The sequence below is a fragment of the Ylistrum balloti genome, unplaced genomic scaffold (assembly GCF_031769215.1).
Source record: "Ylistrum balloti isolate Yb309-2 unplaced genomic scaffold, AGI_CSIRO_Ybal_v1 Utg370928, whole genome shotgun sequence".
Taxonomy (NCBI): domain Eukaryota; kingdom Metazoa; phylum Mollusca; class Bivalvia; order Pectinida; family Pectinidae; genus Ylistrum; species Ylistrum balloti.
The window spans coordinates 692418-717245 of NW_026782525.1; the positions used below are offsets into that span (position 1 = coordinate 692418).

A 24828-nucleotide genomic window follows, 5' to 3' on the forward strand; every position below is an offset into this window, starting at 1 on the left:
ATGAAAAAGTCAGGTTCCAAATATTGTATATTCTCAGTAATATGAATTTAAACCATGAAATTTACAGGGTTGTTCAGTGGTTAGAATAATTAAAAACAGCAGGGTATCGTGGATGACTTGTGATTTACTGGGTTGCTCAGCAAGCCAGACTTCATTTTACTCAATGCATCTGCATTGTATCCGATTATGTCACCCAGGGTTACTTCAGAATCTTGCAGATGTTTATTTGTTTTTGCATTCTCAAGTGTTTCCTATGTTCAGATGTTCACTTACAGCACAATTTGATAAAAATGGGCTCATACTAAAACAGTAATCCACCAAACCAGCTGTCATGGATGTGGAGGTTGGGGCCAATGTCAGTGTCACTGTAAAACCTCACTGTAAGATACATGTAATCGTGTAAGGTCACAGCTCAATCTATCAGAATTTCTTTGGGTTAGCACCCTAGAATTAATTTCCAAAAGTTTTTTTCTGTACATTTGTGAATGGTTATCATACGTCTGTGACTAAGCTTTGCTTTATGATTCATTTACTAAACTTTTTTTCTTCAACGATGAAGGAGGGGTAGACTGAATGCCATTCCATAGAAAAAGGCAATCTTCTAAAACCTGCTGATTTCTTGGTTTTAATTTTACTGGAAGTGCTGTCTGTATAATGAGTCATTCTCAGATAACGAAAGCCACCCCACAGTGAGAGCTAGGATAGGAACCAGGCGCGTGCACCAACAAACTAGTACGAGACTTTTTATGAAATATATCGGACTGGAAAAGCCATAACACTGTTCATTTGAAAGTTTTTACAGGAAGACTTGATATATGTTACATATGTTAACTGAAGTAAAGAGATTGAGAAAGGGCTGTCATAAATGGTATTCAGTTAGCTTTTCCTCCTGTCAGTGTGTTTCATGGTTTTCAAAAAAAAACAAAAAGGTGTAGACATTTTATTGTTTCATCAATTCAATACAGAAGAAATCAGATTGACATAATCTGTGTCAAACATTTGTTATATGGAAATTTGATGAAATTTTAAAAGTAAAATTTGGAATGAGTTAGGAAAGTGTCTATATCTATTTCATGAGCGTTATGCTTCACCATTATGATGGATGCAGCAGTGAATGATAGTGGAAGATGGCTGGAGAGGAAGTCAACGTTCCAGTGTTCCTATGACCGGCATTATATTTTTAAGTTGATGCCATAACCTTATGTTACTTTAGCTCAACTCTGACCATAGACAACCAGTCAAAACTTTTGGATTTGTTTGCTTTCGAAGTCCATCAAAGCTCCTTAAAAAATTAAAACCACTCTTAATTCTAACCTAATAAAAACTAATCTCTTCTGTCATTGAAATGTCGACCTTTTATTAACATAATAACGGCATATTCTTCTATATATAAAAAACCATCAGATAGTGAATGTGTATATGCTTAGTACTGTAGTCATCAAATTCATCATTGATAGAATTATACAATTTGCTGTTTATTTTTCAGGTGGATTTGCCAGTGTTTTTCTACATTGACCCTGAGTTCCATGACAACGTTTTCCTGGCAGACTGTACTAATGTGGTTCTCTCCTACACCTTCTTCCAAGCCAAACCAGGACTCCACTTACCCCTACCAGGCTTTCATTCAGCAAAATCTTGACCCCTGGTCAAATATGAGATTTTTCATGCCTCTCTGGTGAATCAGACATTTTGTGCTGCTGTCTACAGGCCAGGTAGACTCTGCAGTACTCATTGTGACTAAAGTCATGGTAAATGCTTAACGGTTTTCATTTGTCAGACTTTAGGACGAGTGATCTGGATGCAGCTTTCCTTCTCAACACAAATCACTTTCAACAACATGATGTCATCTCGTTGTTATTTTGTTACAGAAATGTGGACAAATGTTTTGATTCAAGGACATCAACTTTTTAAATATTTCTACTCTGTTGATGTATAAGTAGATTGAACCTGTCCATTAGAACACTGAAGTTCCTGTAACAGTATGATGTGTAACAGGATGGGTGTAATTCTAATTGCTACACAATGTACCTGACATACAGGTGTCTTTTCATGTCTAAGATAAATTAGATATACAGATATGGAATATGTGTAATCTAAGTTGCTTGATCTCCTTTGATTATTGTGTTGGGCATAATTCATTGTAAAAAGACTGCAGAAACAACATGTGATTGTAAACTTTCTGTGATTTTGTGAATAAAATAAATTATTAGATTAAAACGGAGTATATTGAGTATCTTTACCACCATGTAAATGCTCCATCTTACAATACTTCGTTCTATATCAAAGTCTATTAAAGCTGGTGACCATAGTATCTTAGGAAACCATAGGCAACACCTTTATATGACCATGGTCACCACCCTCTAATGGGACCATGGTCAACACCCTCTAATGAGACCATGGTCACCACCCTCTAATGAGACCATGGTCAACAATGTCTAATGAGACCATGGTCAACACCCTCTAATGAAACCATTGTCAACAATGTCTAATGGGTCATGGTCACTTCCCTCTAATGAGACCATAGCCACCACACACTTATAAGACTATTCAACACTGTCTAATAAGACCATAGTCAACACTCTGATGAGATCACTGTCACATCCTGGAATGAGGCCATAATCACCAACCCCAAAGAGACCATGGTCACTATTTGCTATGGTCACTCCCTCTTATTATTATTATTTTTTTTGTAACTTATCTTTTTATTCAGTACAATGTACAATAGATACATGTATGAAAATAAGCATATGCTTACAGTCTATGGCCACACCCTCTTATGAGACCCGTAATCTGAACCTGTTAATGAATTTGATGTTAACACCATGTGATAAAACCTGAATAGCACTTTCCAATAAGCCATTAGCAACACCTGTTAATGAGACTTGTCAACACACTGTTAGTATAGGGTAATACTTATTTCACAGTATTCATGTCCTTTTATGACAATTTTGAAAGATATATACTAGGAAGGTTGTTATCTTTCAGATTTAAGTTTTAATTAAAGCAGAACATATGGAAAATTCAAAAGATTTGGCTTGCATTTTTAGTTGTCAAAATACAGAATTGGTAACTGTCTAAATAAAGGTAATGTCTGTAATGAGATACAGAGATCAGAACATCAGCAAAGTTTGAAAAGTTTGTTATGCATAAAGTTATTCCGGAAATGTAGAACAATACAGCAATTGATATTAGCTGTCTAGCGGAAGATAGCTGTATATGGCTTCCTGTCAACAGGAAGTGAGCCGGAGGACTGATAAAGTACACTTCCTGTGGACTAATACTGATGGAATGCCTTACCAGACACAATATTACAGCCACTCTGCTCTAGGGTGAGGAGGGAAAGGCCACGGGGACTTTATCAGCATAATATCACTGCAACTCCACTCTATGAAAAGGAGGAGGAGGCAACTCCACTCTGTGGAGAGCAGGAGAAGGGGGCAGGGGACTAACCTTATACAATGTCACAGCCACTCCTCTCTATGGAGAGTGGGGGAAGGGGACAGGGGACTAACCTTACACAATGTCACAGCCACTCCACTCTATGGAGAGCAGGAGAAGGGGACAGGGGACTAACCTTATACAATGTCACAGCCACTCCACTCTATGGAGAGTGGGGGAAGGGGGCAGGGGACTAACCTTATACAATGTCACAGCCACTCCACTCTATGGAGAGTGGGGGAAGGGGGCAGGGGACTAACCTTATACAATGTCACAGCCACTCCACTCTATGGAGAGTGGGGGAAGGGGACAGGGGACTAACCTTACACAATGTCACAGCCACTCCTCTCTATGGAGAGGAGGAGAGGGGGACAGGGGATTAACCCTATACAATGTCACAGCCACTCCTCTCTATGGAGAGTAGGGGAAGGGGACTGGGGACTAACCTTATACAATGTCACAGCCACTCCTCTCTATGGAGAGCAGGAGAAGGGGATAGGGGACTAACCTTACACAATGTCACAGCCACTCCTCTCTATGGAGAGCAGGAGAAGGGGACAGGGGACTAACCTTACACAATGTCACAGCCACTCCTCTCTATGGAGAGCAGGAGAAGGGGACAGGGGATTAACCCTATACAATGTCACAGCCACTCCTCTCTATGGAGAGTAGGGGAAGGGGACAGGGGACTAACCTTATACAATGTCACAGCCACTCCTCTCTATGGAGAGCAGGAGAAGGGGACAGGGGATTAACCTTATACAATGTCACAGCCACTCCTCTCTATGGAGAGTAGGGGAAGGCAACTCCACTCTATGGAGGGCAGGGGATTAACCTTACACAATGTCATAGAAACTCTACTCTTGGGGAAGGAGGAGATGGAGGAGGAGCTCTATGGATCAAATCTATGGAGAGTTTTATTACAATTTGTCCCCACTCTAGGGGGAGTTATATTACAATTTGTCCCCACTCTAGTGAGACTTTTGTTACAATTTGTCCCCACTCTAGGGGGAGTTATATTACAATTTGTCCCCACTCTAGTGAGACTTTTGTTACAATTTGTCCCCACTCTAGGGAGACTTTTGTTACAATTTGTCCCCACTCTAGGGAGACCTTTGTTACAATTTGTCCCCACTCTAGGGAGACTTTTGTTACAATTTGTCTCCACTCTAGGGAGACCTTTGTTACAATTTGTCCCCACTCTAGGGAGACTTTTGTTACAATTTGTCCCCACTCTAGGGAGACTTTTGTTACAATTTGTCCCCACTCTTTTGTTACAATTTGTCCCCACTCTAGGGGGAGTTATATTACAATTTGTCCCCACTCTAGGGAGACTTTTGTTACAATTTGTCCCCACTCTAGGGAGACTTTTGATACAATTTGTCCCCACTCTAAGTAGACTTTTCTTACAATTTGTCCCCACTCTAGGGAGACTCCCAACTCTAGGGAGACTTTTGATACAATTTGTCCCCACTCTAGGGAGACTTTTGTTACAATTTGTCCCCACTCTAGGGAGACTTTTGATACAATTTGTCCCCACTCTAGGGAGACAATTTGTCCCCACTCAGTTATATTACAATTTGTCCCCACTCTAGTGAGACTTTTGTTACAATTTGTCCCCACTCTAGGGAGACTTTTGTTACAATTTGTCCCCACTCTAGTGAGACTTTTGTTACAATTTGTCCCCACTCTAGGGAGACTTTTGTTACAATTTGTCCCCACTCTAGGGAGACTTTTGTTACAATTTGTCCCCACTCTAGGGAGACTTTTGTTACAATTTGTCTCCACTCTAGGGAGACTTTTGTTACAATTTGTCCCCACTCTAGGGAGACTTTTGTTACAATTTGTCCCCACTCTAGGGAGACTTTTGTTACTATTTGTCCCCACTCTAGGGAGACTTTTGTTACAATTTGTCCCCACTCTAGGGAGACTTTTGTTACAATTTGTCCCCACTCTAGGGAGACTTTTGTTACAATTTGTCCCCACTCTAGGGAGACTTTTGTTACAATTTGTCCCCACTCTAGGGAGACTTTTGTTACAATTTGTCCCCACTCTAGGGAGACTTTTGTTACAATTTGTCCCCACTCTAGGGGGAGTTATATTACAATTTGTCCCCACTCTAGTGAGACTTTTGTTACAATTTGTCCCCACTCTAGTGAGACTTTTGTTACAATTTGTCCCCACTCTAGGGGGAGTTATATTACAATTTGTCCCCACTCTAGAGAGACCTTTGTTACAATTTGTCCCCACTCTAGGGAGACTTTTGTTACAATTTGTCCCCACTCTAGAGAGACCTTTGTTACAATTTGTCCCCACTCTAGGGAGACGTTTGTTACAATTTGTCCCCACTCTAGGGAGACTTTTGTTACAATTTGTCCCCACTCTAGGGAGACTTTTGTTACAATTTGTCTCCACTCTAGGGAGACTTTTGTTACAATTTGTCTCCACTCTAGGGAGACTTTTGTTACAATTTGTCTCCACTCTAGGGAGACTTTTGTTACAATTTGTCCCCACTCTAGGGAGACTTTTGTTACAATTTGTCCCCACTCTAGGGAGACTTTTGATACAATTTGTCTCCACTCTAGGGAGGGTAGGTGACGTTAAAATATCATCACACTTACTATTCTCTACCTTTACAATTGTTTTTAGGAAAATGAAAAGATGTTGAAACTATGGACATACTATGTACATATCAGATACGGTATGATGGCCCTAATGACCTTTTATGTGTTGACGGGCTGTTAAAAATGTAATAATAATAACTTATACATCAGTTAAAACAAAACTATTACATACGTTAGGACAAAACTGTAGTATAAATTTGTCTCACCCTACGGAGTGGACTTGTATGTCAGGAAAATCAAAAACGACTTAAACTTGAAGATACACGGGACGTTACACTAACCCGATGGAGTTAGTAAATTCAAAAAATTTTCAACTTGATGGCTTTCGGCATTTTTAATTGAATACATGTATTATCTAAAGGTTGTGAATTCACCAGCATACTAGTATGGTAGAACATTTTGTGTCCTTTTTCATCGATTTTCTAACATTCTGGCAGTTGTTACCAGGATTTGGTATTTATTCATTTTCTTTGTTTCTCTCTTGATGAAGGTCCATGCTGCCGGCCATTTCATATTTCTTCCCAAACCCTAAATCCAACAGGCACAATAAGAGCTCCTATATGGAAGCTGAGAATGATTAATTCATTCTGTCTCTAAAAATGACTTAAACGAACTTTCTTTTTCAAAATCGTCAAGACGACCAATTTGTGCAAGGATCGGGAGAAACCTTTATATAAAATATAGGGACTGTTGATCCATTATCTGTCAATGTGTAATGATAACTAAGGCTTGTCTATATCGTGTTTGATCTGTCTAACATTACATCTGGAGAAATAGTGGTTACAAGAGTTGGTTAAAGAAACGGGCGGACCACCAACAAAAGTCGCTTTGAACGACGAAACGACAGTAGAATACAATCTTTCCTCTTTGTGTCATTTTAGGCTAATTTTACAAACGTTCTTACTAACACCGTAGTTGACGTTTGATTTCATTGGAGAGTGTCTTAAAATGGAATTTTGGGTCATTGCCCTTAATTCGGCGACAGACTTTCCAATGGAAAACACTCAAACAATCGTTTGTAGGCTAGCGTTTGTGAAATACAGAACAGAGACCTACCATTCGAACTCAAAGACCTATACTCAGGACACCAAAGCAGGATCTGCAACTTGGACTCGGGGGAAAAAAACCCCTTCAATTTGGCCTCAAGCAAAGATCGGGAATACGGACTCCAACTAAAACATGGAACCCGGACTTATCGAACAAGGTCATTTTACCCTTAAGGTTCGCGTACAAAGGTCTTTCATCATATAGATATGCGATCTTGTTATGACAATAATATGTCCTTAATGCGGTTCGCGTGAGTCACACGTGCGGTCGACAATCGTTACTATAACTATAATAGGTTCAACAGCGACACGTGAATCATGGGGTTCGAGAGTTCCTTCCTGACAGAATGGGGGTATTGATATATCATTGACAGCCCTTTCTATACTATTGACGAGGTTATTAACGATCGTATTCCGAGAACTTTGGAAGTATTAGTGAAGATTTGGTGTGACGTGCATGTCACAACAGCTGACAACTCCGTGTGAGGCCGCTTACTTTTCTGTCCGACGACCTCGATGACAACAGCAGACACTCGATGGATGCTAAATTTTGACAAGTTAACTCAGAAGGACAAGACAGGTTAAATCCTAGAAAAAAATACTACATTGGTATATTAACGTGTAGGTGTAGTCAGTTACCTTCACAATCACAAGGACTGGCGTGTGGTGACTCAGGGTGTCATTATAATTAATTTTATGTATCGACACCGATAATGGATCACAGGTGAAATTGTGATCAATCCACACCATAAAACAACAGATGTCCTCAATCAGGCTTTGTTTCTATCAATTATTCACGATCATTGAGGGAGTCACTGTCGGTGTTCATGATCCTGTAATTATCTTTTAAGTTTTAAGTGGTTTAGTTAGTTATGGTTTATCAAACACGTGCATTGTGCTTTATTTTAGTAATAATGATGTGAGGAGAAAATTGTATCTTAAACTACTATAAAATACTCCGGTTAGCTCCAAACGACTTTGCAGATAAAAAAGTCAAGGAAATCCGTGGAATAACGTAGACGAATCCGAAGAGTATCTCTGAAGTCAATATCAGACAGCAGCGACCGTTCAAAGATCAAAGAGTTACTGTATTCGATACCATTTTAATGGATAAGAACGGGTCTAGTTCTTGATAAGATGGTTCTGGTCGTTTTTAGTTTCATCTGATAGAACAGAAATGGCAAATTGACTTTATATATTGGTACAGTAGATAAAGATGGTGGTTTGTGTCGGTAAACTGATAATGCTTTCGACACGTGCCAAGTGGTTAATCTTAATTTCTTTTGTCAATAAGCTCATCACGTTTTCCCAACATCTGTGTAGTTGGTGTACGTTTTGATTTTATAGGAATTTTCATCTAAAACTTCATCGTATGCAGCGAATAACGGGACACTCCAGAGCAACTTTTTTTTTAGATTTAAAAATTGATCGTTTAGAGTTTTGAACATATGTCGTCAAGAACAAACAGAATAATCGTATATCAAGACTAATGATTAATGTGAGATTAATATAACTGTCGTCTATTAACTTAACTAACACTGCAATATTGCATGAAACGTCATAATCTCGATGAAAAACTAGTGTTGTTCACATTGCACGAAGCCCATTATATCGAGAAATCCTAGTCCTAAAACATAGAATAAAACACCCTAGTCCTAAACCATAGAATAAAACACCCTAGTCCTAAAATATAGAATAAAACACCCTAGTCCTTAAACATAGAATAAAACACCCTAGTCCTAAAACATAGAATAAAACACCCTAGTCCTAAAACATAGAATAAAACACCCTAGTCCTTAAACATAGAATAAAACACCCTAGTCCTAAAACATAGAATAAAACACCCTAGTCCTAAAACATAGCATAAAACACCCTAGTCCTAAAATATAGAATAAAACACCCTAGTCCTTAAACATAGAATAAAACACCCTAGTCCTAAAACATAGAATAAAACACCCTAGTCCTAAAACATAGAATAAAACACCCTAGTCCTTAAACATAGAATAAAACACCCTAGTCCTAAAACATAGAATAAAACACCCTAGTCCTAAAACATAGAATAAAACAGCCTAGTCCTTAAACATAGAATAAAACACCCTAGTCCTAAAACATAGCATAAAACACCCTAGTCCTTAAACATAGAATAAAACACCCTAGTCCTAAAACATAGCATAAAACACCCTAGTCCTAAAACATAACTAATGAGACATCCTAGTCCTAAAACATATAATAAAACACCCTAGTCCTTAAACATAGAATAAAACATCCTAGTCCTAAAGCATAAAATGAGACATCCTAGTCTTAAAACATAAAACGAGACATCCTATTCCTGAAATATAACTATTGAGACATCCTAGTCCTAAAAACCTAAAACGAGACATCCTATTCCTAAAATATCAAAATTGAGAAATCCTAGTCCTAAAACCTAAAACGAGACATCCTATTCCTAAAATATAACTATTGAGACATCCTAGTCCTAAAACCTAAAACGGACATCCTAGTCCTAAAACATAGAATAAAACACCCTAGTCCTAAAACATAGAATAAAACATCCTAGTCCTAAAACATAACTAGTGAGACATCCTAGTCTTAAAACATATAATAAAACACCCTAGTCCTTAAACATATAATAAAACACCCTAGTCCTTAAACATAGAATAAAACATCCTAGTCCTTAAACATAGAATAAAACATCCTAGTCCTAAAACATAAAATGAGACATCCTAGTCCTTAAACATAACTAATGAGACATCCTAGTCCTAAAGCATAAAATGAGACATCCTAGTCCTAAAACATAGAATAAAACATCCTAGTCCTAAAACATAAAATGAGACATCCTAGTCCTTAAACATAACTAATGAGACATCCTAGTCCTAAAGCATAAAATGAGACATCCTAGTCCTTAAACATAGAATAAAACATCCTAGTCCTAAAACATAAAATGAGACATCCTAGTCCTTAAACATAACTAATGAGACATCCTAGTCCTAAAGCATAAAATGAGACATCCTAGTCCTTAAACATAGAATAAAACATCCTAGTCCTAAAACATAAAATGAGACATCCTAGTCCTTAAACATAACTAATGAGACATCCTAGTCCTAAAGCATAAAATGAGACATCCTAGTCCTTAAACATAGAATAAAACATCCTAGTCCTAAAACATAAAATGAGACATCCTAGTCCTAAAACATAACTAATGAGACACCCTAGTCCTAAAACATTACTAATGAGACACCCTAGTCCTTAAACATAACTAATGAGACATCCTAGTCCTTAAACATAACTAATGAGACATCCTAGTCCTAAAACATCAAATGAGACAACCTAATCCTGAAATGTAAATGATGAGACACTCTAGTCCTAAAAGATAAAACGAGACACCCTAGTCCTAAAACATAAAACGAGACATCCTAATCTTCAAACATAAAATTAGGCATCCTCATCCATTTCTTGAAATTGGTAAGACCACTGTCTCGACCCTGTAAGACATGGTCATAAGTAATTGTGAGCCCTTCGCAAAGTTGAGCATATGTTGTGTTTGGAGGTGTGTTATAGAGCTTGTGTTGTGTTTGGAGGTGTGTTATAGAGGTTGTACTGTGTTTGGAGGTGTGTTATAGAGCTTGTACTGTGTTTGGAGGTGTGTTGTAGAGCTTGTGCTGTGTTTGGAGGTGTGTTATAGAGCTTGTGCTGTGTTTGGAGGTGTGTTATAGAGCTTGTGCTGTGTTTGGAGGTGTGTTATAGAGCTTGTGTTGTGTTTTGAGGTGTGTTATAGAGGTTGTACTGTGTTTGGAGGTGAGTTGTACAGCCTGTACTGTGTTTGGAGGTGTATTTTATCCTGTGCTGTGTTTGGGTGTGTGTTGTAAAGACAGTGCTTTCCGTGTCTGGTGGTGTTTTGTAAAGACAGTGCTGTCTGTGTCTGGTGGTGTTTGGATGTGTGTTGTAAAGACAGTGCTTTCTGTATCTGGTGGTGTTTGGATGTGTGTTGTAAAGACAGTGCTGTCTGTATCTGGACGTGTTTGGATGTGTGTTGTAAAGACAGTGTTGTCTGTGTCTGGTATTGTTTGGGTGTGTGTTGTAAAGACAGTGCTGTCCGTGTCTGGTGGTGTTTTGTAAAGACAGTACTGTGTGTGTCTGGTGGTGTTTGGAGGTGTGTTGTGGAGCCTGTGGTGTTTGGAGGTGTGTTGTAAAGACAGTATTGTCTGTGTCTGGTGGTGTTTGGGTGTGTGTTGGAAAGACAGTGCTGTCTGTGTCTGGTGGTGTTTGGATGTGTGTTGTAAAGACAGTGCTGTCTGTGTCTGGTGGTGTTTGGATGTGTGTTGTAAAGACAGTGCTGTCTGTGTCTGGTGGTGTTTGGATGTGTGTTGTAAAGACAGTGCTGTCTGTGTCTGGTGGTGTTTGAAAGTGTTGTAAAGACAGTGCTGTCTGTGTTTGGTGGTGTTTGGATGTGTGTTGTAAAGACAGTGCTGTCTGTGTCTGGTGGTGTTTGGATGTGTGTTATAAAGACAGTGCTGTCTGTGTCTGGTGGTGTTAGAATGTGTGTTGTAAAGACAGTGCTGTCTGTGTCTGGTGGTGTTTGGATGTGTTGTAAAGACAGTGTTGTCTGTGTCTGGTGGTGTTTGGATGTGTTGTAAAGACAGTGTTGTCTGTGTCTGGTGGTGTTTTGATGTGTGTTGTAAAGACAGTGCTGTCTGTGTTTGGTGGTGTTTGGATGTGTGTTGTAAAGACAGTGTTGTCTGTGTCTAATATTGTTTGGGTGTGTATTGTAAAGACAGTGCTTTCCGTGTCTGGTGGTGTTTTGTAAAGACAGTGCTGTCTGTGTCTGGTGGTGTTTGGATGTGTGTTGTAAAGACAGTGCTCTCTGTGTCTGGTGGTGTTTGGATGTGTTGTAAAGACAGTGTTGTCTGTGTCTGGTGGTGTTTTGATGTGTGTTGTAAAGACAGTGCTGTCCGTGTCTGGTGGTGTTTGGATGTGTTGTAAAGACAGTGTTGTCTGTGTCTGGTGGTGTTTTGATGTGTGTTGTAAAGACTGTGTCTGTGTGGTGGTGTTTGGATGTGTGTTGTAAAGACAGTGCTGTCTGTGTCTGGTGGTGTTTGGATGTGTGTTGTAAAGACAATGCTGTCTGTGTCTGGTGGTGTTTGGATGTGTGTTGTAAAGACAGTGCTGTCTGTGTCTGGTGGTGTTTGGATGTGTGTTGTAAAGACAGTGCTGTCTGTGTCTGGTGGTGTTTGGATGTGTGTTGTAAAGACAGTGCTGTCTGTGTCTGGTGGTGTTTGGATGTGTGTTGTAAAGACAATGCTGTCTGTGTCTGACAGCACCAAACTTGCGGTAAGGTATATTGATTCGTATGTGTGAATATCGATCGAACATCTTTAAACCAAACAAACTGTGTAATCTTCTCGCTGAAACAGCTTAGCAGTTCAGAACACTAAATTATATCTTAATTAACAACGGAGTCATTTTAATTAATTAGTAAATGAAAATTGTTGTCACCGATTTGTTCAGTAAAGTGTCTTTTCGTAAAAGGGAACCAGAGAAACAGTTTTCTAATTACAAACGCAATGTGTAATGTCGGACTATTATGACTAGCCATCATCTGCCAGAACATTAAAACCTGACAGAATGTCATCGTTTTATGCTCTGAAACTACAGGGTTTGCAATAAACTTTACTCTAAGTTACTAGTAAACTGAGATTCGAACATGCATCTCATGCTCCGGAACCATCTTGGTCCAGACAGTCCTTCTGTGGTTTTTGTACAGTGTACCCATCTGGCTGTATGTTCTCTATTGTCTAACTGGTTAAAAGAAGACAATGCATGCTTAAATTTTGTGTCGTGTCTCGATCTTTTGATTCCCAATAACTCTACAATCACCCGATGTCCCTAGCGTTTCAGATTCATTGTTTTCATTTCAAGTCTGACATGACTATGATAAAGCAGTATGATGACGTCATTATATTATTTTCATTGTTTATACACTGCTGGTACTAGGGATACTGTTCTCCTTGTCTCGGTGACGTGTTAGTATATTCCATAGATAAACAGCTAGTGAAACATTTGTAATAGAAACCGTTATCTTCATCGCAAAACCGGTGAAAGAGAACAATGTCACAAGTTTCCAGTGGTTTCAGTGTAGCAGCTGTACATGATAACGTAGGGTAGATCTGCTAATTGGCAGGTGGGCAGCTATACACGTGGTCATGTGATATCGATGTACGTGCTTATCATCCAACAATGCAACATTGTGTCTATATATTAGTTCTGTAATCAGTATTGCCTGTTGGGAAATTTCATAACTATTTTATCACGAAACGGAGAGAAATTAAACGTTCTAAAGAAACCTTCGTTATGATCCTTATCTCCACCGCTACATCTTCCGATGTTTACATGGTACATGTTTTGTTATGTTACCGATGTTCTCTGAAGATCAATGAGAGCCTAATATTCACAAATACGATATTCAATAATCCCACAAATCCACTCGAACATCGCTGTAACGGTGTGGGATCTAATGATTGTCCCTCATTTGGGTTTGTTTGAAGTCCACGCCATGAAGGCCATCAACTCGACTAAATGCGTTTACATCTAATCTTCTATGAGGACGATAGTCGAATTTTCAACAAATTCAAGTAACTATGGCAATATCTATCTTACACTTCAGCTAGAATTTCACATTGAACGTTTTCTGTTCAATTATGTTGTTTGGCAAAAGTGATGATTTGAGAGATTGAACACTACATAGTTGTTGCCATCGACATAAACCCTTATATTTTTTCAACAAATATTAAATCTTTCTGACAGGAACAAATAAAATGAAAAAAAAAATATCTTGAATCTTCCCACTTGCGTTTGTAAACATCTAGGGATATTTGCGGTTGTAGTAGACGGAGATGGATGGCGCCATTAGACCCCACAATCCGTCTCCTTGATCACTGGTCGTGGCTCATTGGTTTTTTCATATCGATGAGTCGGAATACTTCTCTAAATGGAGACATATTACCAGCAAACTACACTACACTATGTCTGTGTATCGCTTATACCCGACCACAGGGAAGCCGAGTCCCAGACTTACGAACCATTTGTGTTTTTCAAATACTATCCTTGATATTCCAAGGGGTTACAGAGAATTCCTGGAGTATCGAGGATGTTTAAACACAAGTGAAGACTTTGGTGTTAGGATTTTGTGTCAGTTCTCTGTGTATCTCGGCAGAGAAATGAGATAGTCACCTTGACCTTTAATTAACCTCGAAATCCTGCAGGAGGTCTTGAATGTCGTCATCACATGTAGATTGATTTTTAAAAATGTGACAAGCCTTTCGAGGACACTGAATTAACATAGATAGGTTTACATGTATATAGTTTGATGTATTTGATGTTAGCCGTATAGTATCGGGTCTGGTATAAATTTCATTCAAATATCAAACCCAGACAAAGTCTACGGAAACACTTATTTACGGGGGCAGACGACGGTGTAGGGACTAAAGTCGTGTTTTCTATCCAGAGCGAAAAAGGGTCAATTCTAAAGTGTCAAGGACGCGAGAAAAATTCCGGGGTGAGGGATTGACCCCTCCGATACATCATCCAGGACACACTGGGCCTATTTTAATGTGACCGCGTCAAAGTGTTCATCCTGTGGTCATGGGAGGTGGAAGTAGCATGTATATACTTCTGAACAGTTTGAATACAATGTCATAATCTCGATTGTTAAGGCAAAAATAACGAGCTCTGCTATTTGTATTGTGTGTATACAGTAACACAGGCGCACAGCTCGCCGGATGCTGGACTGGTACTCGAGATAAGTGAGCCATATTTCATCAATTGACAAAATGGCCTCTTCTATTAGAATGATGTCAATTGAGAATATTTAAAGTGGCTATTCTAATCGGATATGTGGGTCAACAGCCCGTCGCGTGCTGCTAAAAAACATCTTGTAAATGGTCCATTTAGTGGGGTGTAATATGTACAAGAAGTCACTCTTCCGACCACTACCATATAAAACAAGCTGGTTTTCCGTCCACTTGCACTGTGCCAAACGATATCATTGTTCAGGATTTTGTATTTTCTGTTGATTGGAAAGCGTTTTTGTACATTTATTTTTTCAAGCCTTAGTAGAAGCCGTTTCCCTGACTAAGACAGCAGTTATTCCGCCATCGTCAAGTGCGTGATATACATGCAGGTGTGGGTTATTACAGGGGAATCTTTATTACACACAGGTCATAACCCATTTTGTTCATCAAGGTTTGAGCAGGTGCTGTCAGTTATCTGTGAGTTATCAGACAATTGCTGTTAAATGGTTGTCTAAAGACTGTCAGCTATGCCTATGTACATGTCCCCAGAGGTAAACATACGCGAAGTTATCACACTAATTATTCGATCATTTTCTACCGTTCCGGAACTTCCCGGCGGCTAGTTCATATTGTATTTTATCGTCAGTCTTTCCGGTTCTTCCGTGATTATTGCAGACCGATATAGCATCAACGTGAACGAGACAAAGTGCATTTCAGCTATGTTCTGTTTGTTATGTATATCGGAAATACCGAAACAGGAAAATAACATGGCAATCCGAAAACAAGAAAGTTTCAATTGAGTTACGTACAAAACATATTTTTCTGAGATATTTGTTTGTTCAATTTCACCTTAACGTTCAAGACGTTTTTAGTACGATTCTGAGTTTCACAAAATCATTTTTCGATTAATTACACATCCATAATATCTCTCTAAAAATTCTTTTACGGCAGGCCTACATGTTTACGAAGTCATCATTTTGTGGGCTCTGACGTCAAGATCTTGTGAAAAATATGTTTATCAACATTTTCAGTTTGGATAGAGCTTACATATCCTTATTTTAAGAATACATACGGAAATACCAGCATACCATTCGATAACGGCAGCGTGTTCATAAATTCGTATGTGGAAACAGCGAAATCTGTCTTCTGAAGAAGCGCGTGCACATATCTTATTCATGCATTGACAGTTGAAGACTGATGAAACGTCAGTTTGCGTGGTTGGAGTTAGCAGTGTCGGCAACTCGATCGATCGAGCCCGAACCAAACCCACCACGTTCCAGTCTGTACGCGTGCAAAGTGAAGAATTTCCAGTCTTAAATTTCGTAAATGTGTATTTCTAACAGAAAATTGCCTTTCAGAAACCTTGTCGATAAATCAAAATGGTGACATAACCAAACGCATTAAAAATGTTCGGTCGTTCATTCTTTTCAATGTAATCTTTTATGTATCAAAAGTATTTATGTTTTGTGTCCCAATTTTTTCTTGTCTTATTGAAGATTAATGGTTCAAACACATCTCGACATATCTGTACCGACCGGGCTTTACTATATCCTGTGTCATATTATGGATATGAAGAAATTGTGTCCTAGACTCGTCCCTTTTGCTAATAGATAAGGAAAAGCTGGTCTTTTTATTCAACTGTATATAGTTATTTAATAAATACAAGAATGAACTTGTATAAATGATATCCATTCAATGCAGCTTTATTTTTCGGCGATTTTTATTACAAAAGGTTTGTATTTGATTATAAAGAGCTCTGTCTTATTCACAAATAATATATTATACTAGAAAGCCGCATCTACTCCATACACACGTTCTCCATTCACTCCACACATACTGCCCCTTCTTATAATCCATCGGTCTCGCGTACACAATTCATGGGCGTTTAGTTTAATGCTCTAAGAATCGCCAATCCTTCCTTTCTAATGTGAAAGCGGGTTAATCCTCCTGTCTGGCATGACCTTGTGTGACCTATATTTGCATTTTATACACGGATATAAGGATAATCTTGTTTCTCTTTTGGCATTATGAACGGAGACATTTGCCCAAAACCGGAAGTCGTGATCCCAAACCAGCATTACACCAGGAAGTCCTGTTTACAGTACCGGGGATGTCCTAGCAAAATACAGGACCGGACTGTATATAATATCAACATCCTGAATGGTCCACAACACGAAAATCGTGTGTCAGCATTGGTCAAATTTGTCATATATATTCTGTATACCACCTCCTGATTGGTCCTTTGGAATTTAATCGGAATGTTAACATAACAATCCTGTCGTAATTTGTTTATCTGAGTTTCATAGTACTAGTATCGTGTGATTTCTAACTTTAAAGCAGTCCGTGAAATTGTCTGAATTAGAATTCCCATGCTGTATCCGGTCCTGACTCTTCTCCAATAACCCGGAAGTTGCCATTCTGTTCCCCTTTGAGATAACGTCCATTTGGTCCCTTGATGTAGATGGACGTCTGTTTGTGGAATTCTATTTTAAAATGAGTGGGTTCGTCGCCATCCGCGCTTACATGACCGTCCTCAGAAATACTCCAGTATTTACCATTCATATCTGAAATGTGAGGAATTAGACGTTAGTAATGAGTAGTCTACTGCGATGACAGTCACTTTATTTTGTAAAAACACTGGCTGTAAATTATCTTTTATAAAAAACATTCTTTTCTTCCTACAGCCTTATGTTTATCTTATTTCACTTGTGTCAAAACCAGACACCAAGAAAACAACACGAGTTGACAACTGACAAGCTGTTTGAGAAATATTTGTACTTTTTACTTAATTTCTAGACATGTTTTCTTAACAATGTTTTACTAGTATTTACAAAATTTACACCAACACTAAATCATAGATGCGTTATACAGTAGTGCAAACTTTTCGTTGTTTTTCTTTCGTTTTGATATTAGCTTGCTAAATCAAGCGGAACGGGATTGTTTTGCTCAAATTTAAAATGAATATACGCTAATGTTTTCTTAGCAAAAGCGACATATGTTTGTCTGGTGATCAATCTGTTTCCAAAGTAATAGAAAATGAAAAAGAGGTGTCCTAACAGGAAGTTAAAAAAGTATTCAAACAGTGGTTTCTGAGTAGAATAAACAGATGTTCATATAACATAACCAGTAGAAGATTTGAGTATGACATTCTATTACAAACCTTCTCGTACACTTTATACATCAAATTTAATACGCTTCATTACTTTTTGGCTGATGAAGTTGACAGGGTTGTCGTCGAAACGTCATACTCAAATCATGGTTATGTTATCAGAACTTCTATTCTATTGAATTCCCAACAGGAAGAAAATGTGCCGAATACTGCTTTCTGAGAATTAGCAACAACAACAATCACAATCTAAATACAAATGCACGCCTTATTAATTTCTGGTGATCAGTTCATGCTTATCAATCACCAAAGGTAAACTAATGGGGAAATAGGAGACAGATAAAAAGACCGACAAAACCGTAACTATTCAACTTACCTTTCATAGCGTATGTTCCGTCGTTGTTTCCTTCTAGAACTATGATGGTGAAGTTAGCTTTGTTACAAACGTACTCGCTTGTGGACTTAATACCCACAAAGCCGTGTTGACACCGGAGAATGAGGTAAGGCCTGTTAGTAATTTTAACATGGAACTTCTCCTTCTCGCCCATGGTGTCCGCGATAGCCACCATAGCACCCGTGGACTTGTGCGTCACAAATTTACCGTTTTGAGCTACAATTCCAACGGTTCCATCATCTTGCCACTGCAAGTCGAACAAAGAGGTGTCTTTGCTACAATGAGAAACAAAGTATGTTCAAATGCAATAACGATATAGAAATATCTTCAACGAGTATACTAAAAGTATTGACTCAACGGGTATACTAAAAGTATTGACTCAACGAGTATACTAAAAGTATTGACTCAACGAGTATACTAAAAGTATTGACTCAACGAGTATACTAAAAGTATTGACTCAACGAGTATACTAAAAGTATTGACTCAACGAGTATACTAAAAAGATTGACTCAATGAGTATACTAAAAAGATTGGCCCAACGAGTATACTAAAAAGATTGACTCAACGAGTATACTAAAAAGATTGGCCCAACGAGTATACTAAACAGATTGACTCAACGAGTATACTAAAAAGATTGACTCAACGAGTATACTAAAAAGATTGACTGAACGATAATACTAAAAAGATTGACTCAACGAGTATGCTAAAAAGACTGACTCAACGAGTATACTAAAAAGACTGAGTCAACGAGTATACTAAAAAGATTGCCTTAACGAGTATACTAAAAGATTGACTCAACGAGTACACTAAAAAGATTGACTGATCGATGCTTGTGGACGTCGATATCACTACAGGTGTATCCAAGATTGAAAATCATAAAGATAACGAAACTTACATTTCTCTGTTATTGGCCTGAATTGCTGATCCTGGGTTGACCATTGTCCAGTATGTGGTTTTGCACGTGCGGACTGCCCATTTGGACAGCTCGGGTTGATATTCTGTCTGGAATGTTTCCGTTTCCGTTTCTTCCGTCTGATTCGCTGATATATCTACGCCTAGAATACAAGACGGAAGATGTACTAGACACAAAATCATGAAAAGTACCGGCATAGAATGCCCGAATAAAATATCAAGTACACTGCAATTTTATAAAGTATACCGCCGATCTGTTGGTAATCACAGGGTTACGTCTAAATACATAACCACTACTGGTTTATAGTATGTCTGACGTTGTCTGGTCAGGCACTAGCACTCGCGATTAGGTCAATTGGACATGCACGTGTGTATCTGGGGAACCGTAAAAAACGAGAGGTATAAACATGCACGTGTAGACTCGGATGCCAGAGTGTTTGGTCTGTTGCATTTTAGTATGATAAACATTGCACGGTCGGAAAGTTTAACCTACTACAAACCGAAGGTTTATACCCGACACCAGCGCCCGGGAGCTGACACTTCCCCAAGTTTATTTTGTAAGAAGTAAGAGATTATGTACACAATTAACATCTGGGAATGGCCTTGACCTTTATTCATTAGAACTGTTGGATGTATACATCTCTTCGGGACACCGGCAGAGAAGTCCAAATTATTAGAAAGAATTGGATGTTTCTTGCAAGGTCAGACAAAAACACCGAACATGAGCCGTAACCTGCCGATCAGTCTGGCAATAACACTAAATTTACTTCTGTGTTATGTGCAATAGGATCGATACCCTACCATGCAGCCGACCCTTGCACATTAAACCACCGGGCGTGTCATTATTGACAAGCACGCATACAAGTGCAAAATCTACAAATATTCGTGTCCCATTGTCATATTAAGTGTAATTATTCGTAATCAAGTGGCGCGTGATTGACGATATAGATTAGAGCATTAGTAAAACTATTCGATATCTTTACATGTTTAATTTCTCCAGAACGTGTAGGTACATATGAACCCCGAGAAAGAAATTGCCGACATGACAATACCGAGCATATATTTAACATGCAAGACCAGTATACAAATGTCGTTTTAACCAATAAACTTTAATTGAATACAGATGTAATTCTAAATATTCTAAATGGCCCGTCTTTCATATTTGTCAGTTGAAGGGTCAACCTGTGTTAGCTCTGTATACCGCGGTGATTTTTACTAGATATCGTTTGTTCTCAGGGTAGGATTGATCCGTGAGTCATACACCCCAGTGTCGGCAGCTTCGAGTAGGCACGTCACTTACAACACCACCATCACCCCCTCCAATGATGTGTTAAGCGTTTGACAGTCCACTGGATAGGACTGGTGCGGGCGCAGACGGTAAACACGAGTGTACTAAATCGACATTCGTCATGCTCAAACGCGTGTAATAACACCACTTCCTCTTGTACACGTGCGAATCTAATGTCTATGAGAAGTGGAGTGGTCACCGTGTACCACGCAACACAAAATATCTTACCTTAATCAATCGTGTGATTATACACTGTAAAACACTCAGTTGTGCTTGATCTTAGTCCATTGTGTCACCGTGTACCACGAGACACTAGTCTGTACGTGACCTTAGTCAATAGTGTCACCGTGTACCACGAGACAATAGGCTGTACGTGACCTTAGTCAACAGTGTCACCATGTACCACGAGAGGCTAGTCTGTACGTGACCTTAGTCAACAGTGTCACCGTGTACCACGAGACACTAGACTACGTGACCTTAGTCAATAGTGTCACCGTGCACCACGAGACACTAGTCTGTACGTGACCTTAACAGTGTCAGCGTGTACCACGAGACACTAGGCTGTACGTGACCTTAGTCAACAGTGTCACCGTGTACCACGAGACACTAGACTACGTGACCTTAGCCAATAGTGTCACCGTGCACCACGAGACACTAGTCTGTACGTTACCTTAACAGTGTCAGCGTGTACCACGAGACACTAGGCTTTACGTGACCTTAGTCAACAGTGTCACCGTGTACCACGAGACACTAGTCTGTACGTTACCTTAACAGTGTCAGCGTGTACCACGAGACACTAGGCTGTACGTGACCTTAGTCAACAGTGTCAGCGTGTACCACGAGACACTAGACTGTACGTGACCTTAGTCAACAGTGTCAGCGTGTACCACGAGACACTAGTCTGTACGTGACCTTAGTCAATGATGCCAGCGTGTATTACAAAAACGCTTGTGTCAGACCTTAGTTAATAGTCATCGTGTAACACGAGACATTTAGTTGTACCTAACCTCAGCCAACGGTGTCACCATGTACCGTGAAACATTCGGCAGTGCCTAACCTTAGTCCATGATGTTAGCGTGTATCAGGAAACACTCAGATATACCTGGTCTTAGTCATTTGTGTCATCGTGTACCACGAGGCACTCGGTTGTACCTAACCTTAGTCCATGATGTCAGTGTGTACCACGAGGCACTCGGTTGTACTTAACCTTAGTCCATAATGTCAGCGTGTACCACGAGGCACTCGGTTGTACCCAACCTTAGTCCATGATGTCAGCGTGTACCACGAGGCACTCGGTTGTACTTAACCTTAGTCCATAATGTCAGCGTGTACCACGAGGCACTCGGTTGTACCTAACCTTAGTCCATGATGTCAGCGTGTACCACGAGGCACTCGGTTGTACTTAACCTTAGTCCATAATTTCTGCGTGTATAATGAAACACTTTGTTGTTGAACCTGACCTCATTAATATCGTGTCATCGTGTACCATAAGGCACTTGGCTGAACTAGACTTATCTGTTATGACCGATACGGAGACAAAATGTTATGTGTAGTAATAACTAGTGACCTGACTGTTATTTCGGGAACGAACCTCACAAGTTCATAATCTTATTCAAATGAAGAGATCCTGGAGGGACCTTGGTACCTTCTAGAGCTGTATTCCGTGTTATCGCATCTACATTTGTATCATGTTACTGTCGTAATCCAGCCTATAGAAGTCTCTCTCTTCCCGTCAGTCTCAAATTAGAAGGTAACCATGGGAACCTATACTTCACTCCATTATGTCATATACAACGTAATGTGTTGGCTGCATTATATTTTTAAAAAGCTATATGCTGTTTATAGCAGTTTACTGTTTAACAAGTGAATGCACTTAATTGTTAATTCTGGATTTGTAAGTAAAAAAGATGATGTATACCTTGTTTGACAGATGCCATCTTGCCAGCCTCGGACACGAACACAACTTGAGGGTGACTGTCCTCTATGGCAAACAGCTCATCCCTGCCTACCGTCGTATTGCGGCCTTTCATGGTTGCTGTAGTACCGATGGCTGTTATGTAACGTTGTTGAAAGTCCTTGAACGCCAAACCAACTTCCTTTCCAGAACGGATTTCTAACATGAACAATGTCCCTTCTGAACACTCACTGGATAGAGAGCCATCAGAGTTTACATACCGGTCGTCACTTGTTCTCAGAGCATATTTCCCTTTGTGGAATTCCAATATGATGAGAGCCTCGGGACCCCAGGGAGTGACTTCTGTGCATTGAAGTTCGTCATTGCAGAGATGCGCATAACGGTTACGATTGACATGACGGATATTTACTTGGGGATGGATCGATAACTGGACAGTCCAGTATTCCATTTTGGTGGGTTTGCCTTCTTTGGTACATACCAATTCGTCCCCCTTGGTACCAAGGAAGGCCTGGGACTTGACATTTCGAAATGCCCAAAGACCCGAATATTCGCCATCGCCATACTCAACAGAAAATCTGCTCTCCTCCCCTTTCTCCGCGAGTGTAACGTTCCTGAATCTGTCCCTGCTGAGGTAGCTCTCCTCTGTTTGGGGACTTTTGAGATAAATCACTCCATCGTTGTCTCTGTCATGTTCTATAGTCCAGACTTGTTTTTTCTTCAGACTGCTACCGGTGATATTTAATTTACCAAAACTCTCTGCAGTAAGATATTTAGTGTTACAATTCAACAATCCCACCTTCCATGATAATTCCGAAACACTGTCCTTACTATGACCATTAACTCCATTCGTCGACATCTTGGTACAGTAAATATAATATAATCCAGTGAAAGAGACAGCGACAAAAACACTAGCTACTGCATTCGCCGCACACCCAGCCCTACCGATCGCTAGTGCTTGCTTTCGTACACGACTTTCCGCGCAGCCGGTCTACTGCTGTGTGATAGCGGTGTGTGCCGCGCCTCAATATTGTAGTATTCATGGACAATCACTCTGCTGATTGGTCAACGCCTTGAAACGCTTCATTTATTTCACATGCACTTGTCTTTTGTTAGCTATGAGTACATTCACCAAATAATATCTCACAAAGTCGGCCAAGCGTGGTATGGTCATTCAATGAAAGCTTAACACACAAACGATAACCAGACAGGGTAGTAAAACACGATCAGGCAATTGCGTAAAGCGTACCTGTGCCACCGGACAGTCACGCTTTGTTTCACCTTTGGATTTCCCATATCTTAGATCGTGCTGTAACATACCCACCCCATTTTGAAAAAAAAAATAATACAAAAATTCGAACAAACAATCTACTACTGTTTTACCAGTACCTGAAGTCTACCATTTTAGTGTAAGATAAGTTTTTCCTTTCTCCAATTCCAGTATGACTTGATGTCATATTTTAAAAAATCGGAAAATGTTAAAAAGCTGTCCTTTCAATAAGGCCACCGGAGTTATGACCCTTTAATTCATGGTAACTGATAAGTCGAAACGAGTTGTTCCCCTTGAAGTGATATTGACGGGAATCGAATGATATTATTTAACAACCCGGGTGAGCGAGGATAACTTATTTTTTTCTGACATACGTACACACCTCACCCTACAAAAGTGTGTATGTTAAAAAAAAAATTCTCCCATACACTGACCATGCGTCCGTTTTTTGCTTTGTTTTTGTCAGATTAGAGGAGATCGTTGTATTGCTTAGTATGGTCTCGGGAAAAGTTTAAAAGTTTATTGGTCTGGCCTCGTGTATGATTGTATAAGGTAACTTATATTATTTCCTGTAGGTACGTACTGTAATGTGAACCTTTGTATAACCACGAGGGCAACTAATGTGAATTCTGGTATTACTGTACGAGTCATCTGATGATGATCGTACCATCCTGAAACAGATAATAGTTTTAAAAAATACAAACATATCAGAATCCAAACCTAAGTTCAAATCAAACAAAACTAGGGATATACATAAATATATATATAAAATGACTGAAACAAATTTTTATTTAAATACAGATAGTGAGAAAATACATGTCTTGTTATATATATATAAATAGGAAGGAAGACATTATACGGCGACATCTGTAGAAGTACAAGGATGTGGCTTCTTCTGCTGCTTCATCGACAACACGTAAATCTTGGTCAATCCAATTTCTTGTTATTTAAAGACAAAACATCACCAATATATCTAAACGTGAAAAGGAAGGACTTCGCAATGTTTTTGTGATCAGTTATGATAAACGCTTCTATACAAGACAGCCAAAAA

The 24828-nt window shown here is 39.3% G+C and overlaps 2 protein-coding genes across 2 annotated transcripts in view; one reads left to right on the top strand and one right to left on the bottom strand.

Moving 5' to 3' along the window:
• The window catches only part of LOC132559513 (cytochrome c oxidase assembly protein COX11, mitochondrial-like), a 51309-nt gene extending 49092 nt beyond the window's left edge, over nt 1-2217 (top strand). The window contains exon 6 of the mRNA XM_060224141.1: nt 1487-2217. Coding sequence (XP_060080124.1) covers nt 1487-1639 — 153 coding nt within the window. The 3' untranslated portion in view covers nt 1640-2217. The remainder of the gene's footprint in view (nt 1-1486) is intronic.
• A 14360-nt stretch (nt 2218-16577) lies between these two features.
• Nucleotides 16578-23490, bottom strand: LOC132559497 (protein singed-like). Its single transcript, XM_060224124.1, has 4 exons — nt 22514-23490; nt 19291-19450; nt 18378-18670; nt 16578-17459 (listed from the first exon to the last, which is right to left on the bottom strand). The coding sequence occupies exons 1-4, from the start codon at nt 23364-23366 to the stop codon at nt 17254-17256; spliced, it is 1512 nt and encodes a 503-aa protein (XP_060080107.1). The 5' UTR covers nt 23367-23490; the 3' UTR covers nt 16578-17253.
• Between the last annotated feature and the right edge of the window lie 1338 nt (nt 23491-24828).

Coding starts and splice junctions, on each gene's coding strand:
- LOC132559497 (XM_060224124.1), bottom strand. CDS start 23,366: ATGTCGACGAATGGAGTTAATGGTCATAGTAAGGACAGTGTTTCGGAA. Junction 19,451..22,513: donor GATGGCATCTGTCAAACAAG/GTATACATCATC, acceptor CTTGTATTCTAG/GCGTAGATATATCAGCGAAT. Junction 17,460..18,377: donor CGGAACATACGCTATGAAAG/GTAAGTTGAATA, acceptor CTCACATTTCAG/ATATGAATGGTAAATACTGG.